Below are 11,109 nucleotides of genomic sequence, written 5' to 3'. Positions count from 1 at the left end.
TCAGGTAGCCGTCGTCACTTTATTTATTTCTCAAACATTTTATTTCTTGCTTTTCACTGGAATCAAAGGACAAAGTTGAATTAGAAATTTTAATTTTATCTGAGATTTTTCTCCCCTACATTTCGTACATTAGTACGTTATTACTTCGTAAAATGACAACAATGCGGAAAAAAGTTGATTGCAAGTAGCCAGTCAAGTCTGGTCAAGTCCCTACAATTCACTACAAAGATACCGGTTATTTTTATGAGTCGTGATGAACATAAAAATGTTTAATCACTGCACAGTGACTTTAGAATATTTTCTATAACCCATTCATAGAAACTCTGCGACACATACATATCAATAGATTTCCAGGCGACAGAAAAACGACAAAACACCATTTGTTTTATTTTGAAGCCTTACGCGGTTTCCGTTATAGAGTTGGAAATGTGTGTCTTTGTTTTCCTCACCGGATTTATGTCAGTGCGGTTGCTCGTTGAAAAGTGACAAATCTAGTGTCGTTATCGAATTCCAAATATTATTTTTTAAGGACGTGCGACTGCCGGTGGGAACTTGTTGGTTGTAAGATCGCGTGCTGAAGATTTGATGGCGGCGGCTGTTGTCAGCAGCATTAGCCTCATGAACAAAATGTTTAGGACCTCTTTCCATGCTGCTCGTGCGGCGGCGGCACTGAAAACGTCGAGGCTGCCGCACCAAAGAGCCTTTAGAGTCAATGTAAGTGCACATTTTGTAGTGTTTCTTACTTTTGCAACATCGAAGGTCGCGTTAGCATAAATGCCCCCCAAAATGTTACCATGCAGAAAGTCTGGCAACCCGGAAGAGGCATTTAACCCCTAAAACATGCTATTTTACGTCATTTTTAAAAATCGTACTTTGACTAGGTTTATTTTTTAAACAAAATCAGTTTGGTGGTTTAAATTGTTTGCCTCATTGATATACCCTTCGTGGAACGCTGACGTTTTTAAATCTCGCGATACCTTGTTGCGCACGTTCCTTAGCAACAGGTATCGCGATACTTTGTCACGTGTTTAGCTGTGCCAATACTTTTTGAGGGGGAAAAAAGTAAAAATGTGTTTTTGTGGAGAACATTTGCCAAAGGTTCGTTTTCCACCCTGTAAATAATTTTTAGTTTTTCTGGAAATTGTTGAACGTAGGACTTTTGTAGAGTTCGTACTTCGTAGTGAACGTAAAGCGGCTAGGTTTGTGTGACACCATCGTTTGTGATTGGTGGAAATGTGGGAGCGTCCGGAAATTAGGTCACGCAACAAAATATGGCATGAGACGTCACGTGTTGATTGTTTATTTATTTGTTATTTAATTTCTTTCAGTTTGGGTGTGTTTCCCAACACATAAAGTACACGCTTCCAAATTTCTGAATGTAGTCATTTATTGAATTTATAGTATGAACCAAAAAGCAATTTCAATGTTCCAATGTTGAAAAATATCCCAATTACACTCCACAATGTGTCCAGGCAGCACACAGACAGCAGCCATTTGACTCCACGCTGGAGAAACCACAGTTTCCTGGCGCTTCTGCAGAGTTTGTGGACCAGCTAGAGTTCATCGAACCTAACGTCATCTCTGGTATCCCGGTGTACCGGGTCATGGACCGCCAGGGCAACATCATCAATCCGTCCCAAGACCCTCAGGTAGATGCTCAGGTTATGCTCTGTTGCTGTCAGTAATCTCCCCAAAAATAAAAATCTCAATTCCTTTCAGCTCTCCAAAGAAACGGTTCTGAACTTTTACCAGAAGATGACGCTGCTGAATACGATGGATCGTATTCTCTATGAATCCCAGAGACAGGTACTTCCCGTTCCTATGTGAGTGGGGGTTGAGTTATACTTGGATGGTGTTCATTTGTTTTTATTTCCATCACAGGGGAGGATTTCTTTCTACATGACCAACTACGGCGAAGAGGGCACGCACATCGGAAGCGCTGCAGCTCTTGATGCAAAGGACTTGGTCTTTGGACAATACAGAGAAGCTGGTCAGTATTAGTCTACAGATTTTTTGTGTCATTTTAAAATACTTTTCTAAACCATCTATGGTCTTTCAGAGGCCTGATTTTAACTGTGACTGCCCCAAAAAGCAATGACTCCACCAGGGGTTGGCCAGAGGTGGCCACATGCCCCCCAATAAATTTGTTGGCCAACCCACACGCCAGTAGGCTATAATGTCAGATTGTAGTAACTGTGGAACTCAAAAAATTGACGAGACTGTTATGGATTATGTACATTAAGTCATTAGTAACTTCAAATATAAAACAGTAAACACAAGTATATCAGTAGGCATGTCCTGAAGTCTTTGTTTTCTACTGGCCTGTTTACTACTACAACAACATAATAAAAACCTGAAATAATGGCTTTGTTTGGTGTGCCACCTGAATATTTTAAATGGCCCCATTTGCCCATTCGTATGAAAAATTTCTGGAGGCGCCACTGCCAAAAACCCCTTTTCCTTCCCTTCAATGGAGAGTGTTCGGGTCAAACACTCTGGGAGCGTCCCTGCGGCAGCAGCAGCACCGTTTCACAGAGCCTTTGCTTGGCAAAAACACCCTCTTAGGACTTGGTACTAACAGTAAACAATCACGTTTGCTGTTTTTACTAGGGCTGTCAAACGACTAAAAGTTTTAATCGAGTTAATTACAGCTTAAAAATTAATCGTAATTAATCCCAATTCAAACCATCTATAAAATATGCCATATTTCTCTGTAAATTATTGTTGGAATGAAAAGAAAACACGGATATATACATTCAACATATGGTACATAATTACTGTATTTATTATAACAATAAATCAACAAGATGGCATTAACATTATTAACATTCTGTTAAAGTGATCCATGGATAGAAAGAATAGTTCTTAAAAGATAAATGTTAGTACAAGTTATAGAAATTTTATATTAAAACCCCTCTTAATGTTTTCGTTTTATTAAAATTTGTAAAATTTTCAATCAAAAAATAAACTAGTAGCTCGCCATTGTTGATGTCATTACACCATGCTCACTCCCCAAACCCATAAAATCATTTACACCCAAGCGCCAGCAGAGAGCGCCAAACAACAAAAAACAAGTAACAAGCGGACATTACACTGCTGTCATTTTAATCTGAGCGGGGCATGTGCGTTAATTGCGTCAAATATTTTAACTTGATTAATTTAAAAAAATAATTACTGCCCGTTAACGCGATAATTTTGACAGCCCTAGTTTTTACAGTTCTGGTGCTGTACTGATGTGCCAAACGCTTGTTGCTTTATGTTCTTGCTTGTAAAATTATGCCCACCATGCACAAATTTTTTAAAAAACATTTGCAAGAAAGAGCCCTTTTTTTTTTTTTTTTTAAATCTGAGCTGTACTTTCTAAGGGGCGAGTGGCATATTTTTGCAGAAAATTAGCCATACTTTTTATTAAATGCAGAACAAGTTATATTTTTACATGAAAATCTGTTTTTAAGCCCAGCCATTTTATTCATTTTCTTTGAAAGATCATTCAGTTTTGACTGTTCCTCTTGTGTGCAAGGTGTGTTGATGTATCGCGGATTCCTTCTGGAACACTTCATGGCTCAATGCTACGCTAACGCCGACGACTTGGGCAAAGGCCGTCAGATGCCCGTCCACTACGGCTCACGAGACCTCAACTTTGTCACCATTTCTTCGCCGCTAGCCACACAGATTCCGCAAGGTGAGTTCGCTATGCTCTGAAGGATCGAGTCCAGTCACGTGACTCGGTGGGTGTCTTTCAGCCGTGGGAGCCGCGTACGCTATTAAACGGGAGAATATCGACAGAGCGGTGATCTGCTACTTCGGCGAAGGGGCGGCTAGCGAAGGCGACGCCCACGCCGGCTTCAACTTCTCGGCCACCCTGGAGTGTCCGATAATTTTTTTCTGCCGCAACAATGGATACGCCATCTCCACCCCCACCAATGAGCAATACAGAGGCGACGGCATCGGTAAGGATCATCTTGTTTTTGGTCCAATTTATTAATTCCAAGAATGGTAGGAATAATATTACTGTGTACTATTTCCCAGCTGCTCGCGGTCCAGGCTACGGCATGCTGTCCATCCGCGTGGACGGGAATGACGTCTTCGCCGTGTACAACGCCACAAAGGAAGCACGGCGCCGGGCTGTCGCAGAAAATCAGCCGTTTCTTATTGAAGCCATGACATACAGGTGAATTGGCACCAGCGCTGCAGCAACACGTGTAGACACGCAAGATGTGAAATGTTATGTGTGGTTTATGCTTCTGCGTCAAGCCGACAGCGTCGACCCTACGCCATCGGTGAGCATTTAAAGCGCTGCGTAGTAGTGACGCATTGCGTCGTAGTGCGCCGCTCAGTCACTATCCCCATCTTTGTGGGGTTTCGCGTAGCACTCCATGCTTTATTTAATGTCAGAGAGCCCCTGTTTAAGCTGGAGCTCATCTAAATCGAAAAAGAACTGGTTTTACTCCAAATGTTGAAACGCAGGAGACCCAGAAAATTTGCCACACTTGTTCACCCACTGAGAGGCATGGACGAAGTGATGCATTTTCGACATTTTCGGATGTCAGTGATGTTCACACGGAAATAGCCATCAAGGAAATGACGTTTTGTGCAGACCAATCACCGTCCTTGCCGTACACGTAACAAGTAGTCAGGAATTTCTGGGAGGGGGACGTCAGGCTATGGCGTCGCTAGGTGTAGCTACGGTGACGCCCCAACCCAGAAGCATAACAGTGCCTTTACACCGAACCGGACACTTCTTGTGCAGCGTCAATACTAAATATGATAGTTTGGAGGACATATGTGCATTTTATTAACTGCCTGCCATTGACAGAGCTACAAATCCAATCCAGTTTGGCTGGAATTTACTAATTTTGATAAGTCTTAAAAAGGTATTTAGTCTAGCAGGTATAATATTTATTGAATTCAAAAAAGCGTTGCAATGCGTAAAAACTAGGGCTGTCAAACGATTAAAATTTTTAATCGAGTTAATTACAGCTTAAAAATTAATTAATCATAATTAATCGCAATTCAAACCATCTATAAAATATGCCATATTTTTCTGTAAATTATATATATATTCTGTAAAATAAATTGTTGGAATGGAAAGATAAGACACAAGATGGATATATACATTCAACATACGGTACAAAAGGACTGTAGTGGGCATTTCACTCTACTGTCATTTAAATCTGTGTATGCTCTCCTCACTCCGAAGCGTCTTTTTTCCAAAGCTAGACAGCTAGTGAACGATGCCTTAATAATTCTTCCTTTTTCATCTGATTTATTAATAAAATGGCCTCAAACCATTGTCCTCTTTAGACGGTTGTAAAACTACACAAAAAAAGTACACAAGCATTGCATTAGCAACAACGTTAGCTTAGCACGCTATACAGGTTCACTAAACAAACAAAAAGGGTCTCATACAAAAAATATAACATTTCGCTTACTAACATAATATGCACATTCTTTACAACAACCATACTTACGGACAAATCTTGTCCAAGGATCATATAAGCACAACATTTTCAGCCCGAGACGTCGTGCAGCCATAATGAACTGGAAAGAAAACAATAAACCATGTCGCAAAGCGACCACAAGAGTTCGCTGTTGGACAGCACAAAAAGTCTTGCTGTAAAACTTACCAAAAGGCAGAATACTTTCTGAGCGGGACATGTGCGTTAATTGCGTCAAATATTTTAACGTGATTAATTTAAAAAATTAATTACCGCGCGTTAACGCGATAATTTTGACAGCCCTAGTAAAAACTGTCAAATTTTCTGATATTCTGCGATCATTTGCAAGGTTAGCTGTGAAATTTCAGCTTTAAATTGTTCTTAAAAAGCTTTGCAATTTTCCCCTATCTGTAGGAAAGGAACCCTGGATTTATTCATAAACTTACCTCAGAAACCTTCACTTAAAGATTTGTATCCTTAAGTTGGTTGTGACTTTATAAGTAGACGTATCAATCATTGAGAAAATGGCTATGAAATACCCCAAATTTGCTTTTTTTTTTTTTCCCACCATACGTCAGTGGTTCTTAGCCTGGGTGCCCCCAGGTCTTCGGTGAGTAAGTCTAAGGGGTTCGGCGAAGGCAAGGGTGTTGTTTCTGTCTGAACATTGATAGTGACGGAATTGCATAACCTGCATGTACACTTTTTGCTGGGGATGGGACATTCATAATGATCAATGCAAAATAAATCTGTATTAACCTATACTTTTATGTGTATTGGTTCAGCCTACACCGTTCAATTCAAACCTTTGTTTTCAAAAACTACCAAAAAAATCCAGCAGAAAGTGTGGATTTTATTAACAAATTCATATTGCATTATTTGTACATAAATTATATTAAAATGCACAATATATTCAAGCTTGTTAATGATCTCTTTACTATTCATGAATTCAAGAAAATAAACATGTGTCTTAAGACCACTCAACATTTAAATAAAGAAATATAACTGAAAAAACTTTTGTCAGGGAATAACAAAAATAAAAATGGAGCTGTCCTTTAAGTAAAACACTACAACAAAAAATGAAAGCTCCTTTGTAAGCTGCTTTAAGACAAAGTAAAATTGTTGGAGTAAACCTTGGTTTACTGCATTTCTCACAGTTAATTTAATGTTAACAGTAGAAAACATTCAGGAGGACACTTCTAAGCAGCTTCCTACTCGAGTTTTGCAGGTCAAGTTCACAGAGTTTAATGGGATGCTAACTCTGATGCAGGTCTCACTTTCAGTAGCAAAATTAGTGGTGTGTTCCCCACTTCCACAACATTGACGTGTTTTTACATTTCTTACAGTGGCTGCTGCTGGCTGAAAAAAACGAATATCTCTAATCTCTAATATGTGTGTGTGAGAGAGAGTATATCGGAGGGGTGGGGGGGTCAAGTTATCAGCCAATTAAATGAGCGTTTAGGAGGGAAAAAAATGGACCGGCACATTCAGCAAGTGGAAACATACCTGTTAGCATGAACATAATGAAAATAATTGATTTAATAATGGCAGGCACAATTCTATCCTTAAATTATATGGGAAGACAATCTGAATGACCGATATAACGGAAGTCCTTATACTGTATAACGCAATTAAGGTTGTGTAAAAGTTAATGGGGACAAGTTGAGCATCCTGAAAAGTTGGTAGTGTTTTGTCCCTACCGTCCCTATGCAAACCTACGTCCTTGGGCGAAGGTAAAGAAACAGAGCCCCATTTTCGTATGCTGATTAAAGCTAGGCAAAGTGGCTTTTTAGACTGGTTTGCTCCCAATTTACAGGCTTAATCCATTTCTTTTAACTGCTAGATGACTCCCACTTGGTATGAAGGAATACAACAGATCAATGGGCAGTGCGGTCTCAAATTTTGACCCGTTTATAAAACATGCTGTCAAAATTAGAAGAGTTTAGAATGGGAATTTTCTAATTAGCTTACCAGCTCAAATACTAGTATATCAGTTTTGAAATAAATTACTGCATTATCCAATTCAGAAGGATTCAGTGAATCCACATGTGAAACTTGTGTTCTCTACCTTTAGCAAGGTTAAGAACCACTGCCATACGTATAGACCCTACCCACGTGACGTCACAACTCCTTCCCCCTGACTGGTGCCGCCCAATTGTCCGTCAACACATCATGTTTACCTGTTACGGCTACGTACATTCCTCCTATTTACGACGTGTTTTTCTGCTCGTTAACATTAATAATCAAAATGGTGAAGGCGTGTGTGGCGGTCGGTTGCAATAACAGAAGATAGACGGAGTGACTTGAAGTTCTACCGGATTCCGAGAGACCCGGAGAGAAGAGAGCGAGATGGGCTGCTGCAATTCGACGAGAAAACTGGGCTCCAAACGATTACCACAGATTATGTAGTAGTCATTTTATATCTGGTAAGATGCATTTAATATATATTTAGAGGGTTTTGGGCTGACAACCACAATTAAGATCATTGCTAGGCTAATCGCCGACAACATACACGTATGTATGTAGTGAGAGTGCTATCGCTAAACCATATAAACATTAAAAGCCCTAACTCCATTGACAAACGACATGAAATACATTAGACTTGACAGTGGATGTTAGCAATAACAAAAGATTTTGAATTGAAAATTTCTTAACTCACCTTTCCAAGCACAAGATAGATTCCTGCCGAATTTTCGTGGACGAGGACCTGTTTCACCCAACCAGCAACGAAGTATTTATAAGCCTCCAAGCTCTTAAAGTTTTTCAAACTTTCGTGAGAATAGGCTGATTTTGTGTGGCCAATATAGTTGTACAGTTCAGGGTAGCTAACAGATGTCAGGCAAATACGGCGGAGACAGCGGGTCGAAAAACATGGATTTAGGCATCAAATATGGATAAACTGAAGCTTTTCCACATAACGCCTTTAATGCAACGCATCAAGTGAATTTACGGCATCCGAAAGCACCGGGTCTTCCATGAAATGCATTATAAATTGCTCGATCAATTGAAACCATTGATAATACAGACAAAATGACGGACAAGGGGGCGGAACCATACAGCGAGCACGTGATTTTGTGACGTCGGTGGGTAGGGTCTATTATGCTGTGTCAGATGATAAATGCAATACCTCAGTTAGTTGGTTGGTGGCGCCAATTCTCAATTGATAAAAACGGGACATGGAAGTAACATTTTTAATAAAGAATTGTTGCTAAGGACATTATTGGTCATTTTCTCATTTTTTGTGATCTTAAAATTCCTCATTTGCAGGGAAGAAAAATGCACTAACTTCACTAATTTTAGTCAGATTCAAAATATAATTTAGAACTCATAAAAAAACAATTATCCCCCAAAAACATTTTCTGTCCAAGTGTAGTTTTTCTATGAGTGATTTATGAGCCAATTTTCTGATAGAATCGGCCACCACAGCACCAGCGACGACAGCTCTGCGTACCGTTCAGTGGACGAGGTCAACTACTGGGACAAGCAGGACCACCCCATTTCGCGTCTACGACACTACATGGCGTCGCGGGGTTGGTGGAGCGAGGATGACGAGCGCGCCTGGCGCAAGCAGTCGCGCAAGACCGTCATGGAGGTGTTCGAGCGGGCCGAGAAGCGCCTCAAACCCAACCCGGAGCTGCTCTTCACAGACGTCTACGAGGAGATGACGCCGGCGCTCGGAAAGCAGCGCGAGGCGCTGCGCAGACACGTGCAGCAGTACAAGGAGCACTACCCTGTTGACCTTTATGACAAAGACTCTCACTAAATCATTAAGACTGACCGGAGGTTCTCAAACAACAAATGATCATGTGTCAGGGCCACTTGACTAAATCTGTCAAATATTCATAAAAATGACCAATTCGCTTGTTAAAAGTTATTAAAATGTTCAAATATGACTGTCTACAATATGGGGAACTTAAACCAACGACTTCTCCCTATCATCGCGTTGAGCTAGTTAAATGCTCTGGAGTAAGGCTGTATCGTTACATAAGTGACACTATTTCGTTATTGTTTGACCAATATTTTGAAGTGCAATTTTGTTCCCAAAAAAATGTTAATTAAAGGACAAGATAAGGTTACCTTTGATCAAGCTAGTTCGTGACTTTTAAAAACAGGCAACTTTTTCCTCAGATTTTTTTTTTTTTGGGGGGGGGGGGGGGGGGGGGGGGGGGGAATTACTTTTTACCACACCAAAATGCATTAATACCTTCAATTTCTGCAACTCTTGCCCTTAAAAATAGTAAACAAAGTCATACTATGAATGAGACAACTTACTGTTACAATCATTCCCCCCCCCCCCCCCCAAGTCTTTGTTGCAGAATAAAATTTTTATAACTTCAAAAAGTGTGACGTGACTATTAAACGGGCAATGCTAATGCTGCGTCTGTCCTTGCGACAAATCATTCTCAAAAATTACTTCAAAGAATATTTTGAGGAAGTACCGTATTGGCCCGAATATAAGACGGCCCTGATTATAAGACAACCCCCTCTTTTTCAAGACTCAAGTTTGGGAAAAAAAGACTTAACAAATTAATTTCTATACAGAAAATAATTACAGTGCATCCAAAACAAATGATTATAACAATATATGAGGAAAAAAAGCATGTTATTTTGCCTCATTCAAATCTTAATATCTGAACATTTAGATATGTAAACTAAAGTGCAATCACATTCATAAATGAATGGCTTCTGGTTTTTGAAATGTAAATAAACCAATCTATTGTGATAAAACAACAAAATTGCAATAATTGCATTAACCATCAAAGTGAAGTCTAACTAGTCTTGAAACATCTGAATGAGGAAAAACATGAGAGTAGCTGAGATCTGTCATGACAGAACATCGCTTCAATGATATCTGGCGCCATCTAGCGTCGTGAATGGGTATAATGTCTAGACCGCGAATATTAGACGATCCCTGCTTTTTCAGTCTTATATCGATGCAAAAAAACACCATCTTATATTCGGGCCAATACGGTATTTTAAACAAATTTTACCTTAAACGATTAACATCAGTACTTTGTTTTTACAACCTTCTCCCTGAAAAACGGGCCACAAGTCAATGTTTTAGGTTGCTATTGTGCTTTTTTTCTTTGATGTGAAGATTTTCACTTATTCAGGTCACAAAAAGCCGCGGATGTTTATTCAACAGGACAACGATGCTAATAGGATAACAGCATGACTTATTACATGGTTAAGACATTTGAGGACCCCCGGTTAATTACTGATGCACAAAAATGTAGTTTGGTTGAAGATTGTGTTGTCATAGATGTTTTCTGCTCAGTGCCTTACGGTTAGCACAAGTCTGTCCCTAATCTTTATCACTAATGGTAACAAGAATGCGAGGGGATGCGGTATGAATGAGGAAGTTGACTTGCCATTGTGCGGTTCCTTATGGGGTTTTTGTTCCGGTTTTCAGTTGGTTGACATTGTTACTAAAATCATCGATGGCACAGATACACTATGCTAATAGTTCCTTTTATGTTTTGTGGAAAAATAAAAGACGCAACTAGAAACTTAACGCAGGTTTGTTTTTATTTGCTTCAATTAGCTTTTAGAACAATAGGCCAACTTTGTTGATATAACTTGTTTTTGCAAGCACAGAGACCATATGACAGGATTTTGTTGCATTTGTCTGACATGTTAGCGAGGCATTTGTTTCTGGGTTCCCGCGGGTTCT

General features: G+C 39.8%; 1 protein-coding gene across 1 annotated transcript; it reads left to right on the top strand.

Moving 5' to 3' along the window:
- Positions 1-426: 426 nt before the first annotated feature.
- Positions 427-9,584, top strand: LOC130917566 (2-oxoisovalerate dehydrogenase subunit alpha, mitochondrial-like). The gene is made up of 8 exons (XM_057839124.1): positions 427-714; positions 1,473-1,649; positions 1,720-1,806; positions 1,882-1,990; positions 3,521-3,682; positions 3,744-3,950; positions 4,030-4,171; positions 8,847-9,584. Exons 1-8 carry the CDS (start codon positions 586-588, stop codon positions 9,196-9,198), a joined length of 1,365 nt encoding a protein of 454 aa, XP_057695107.1. The 5' UTR covers positions 427-585; the 3' UTR covers positions 9,199-9,584.
- Positions 9,585-11,109: the final 1,525 nt, after the last annotated feature.

The sequence above is a fragment of the Corythoichthys intestinalis genome, chromosome 6 (assembly GCF_030265065.1).
Source record: "Corythoichthys intestinalis isolate RoL2023-P3 chromosome 6, ASM3026506v1, whole genome shotgun sequence".
Lineage (NCBI taxonomy): Eukaryota > Metazoa > Chordata > Actinopteri > Syngnathiformes > Syngnathidae > Corythoichthys > Corythoichthys intestinalis.
This window is presented reverse-complemented; position numbering and strand designations above follow the sequence as displayed.

What these genes read in the sequence shown, in the direction of transcription:
- LOC130917566 (XM_057839124.1), top strand. Translation starts at nt 586, where the DNA reads ATGGCGGCGGCTGTTGTCAGCAGCATTAGCCTCATGAACAAAATGTTT. An exon ending in TGGACAATACAGAGAAGCTG is followed by an intron (nt 1,991 to 3,520) that starts GTCAGTATTAGT and finishes CTTGTGTGCAAG; the next exon opens with GTGTGTTGATGTATCGCGGA. An exon ending in ATTGAAGCCATGACATACAG is followed by an intron (nt 4,172 to 8,846) that starts GTGAATTGGCAC and finishes ATTTTCTGATAG; the next exon opens with AATCGGCCACCACAGCACCA.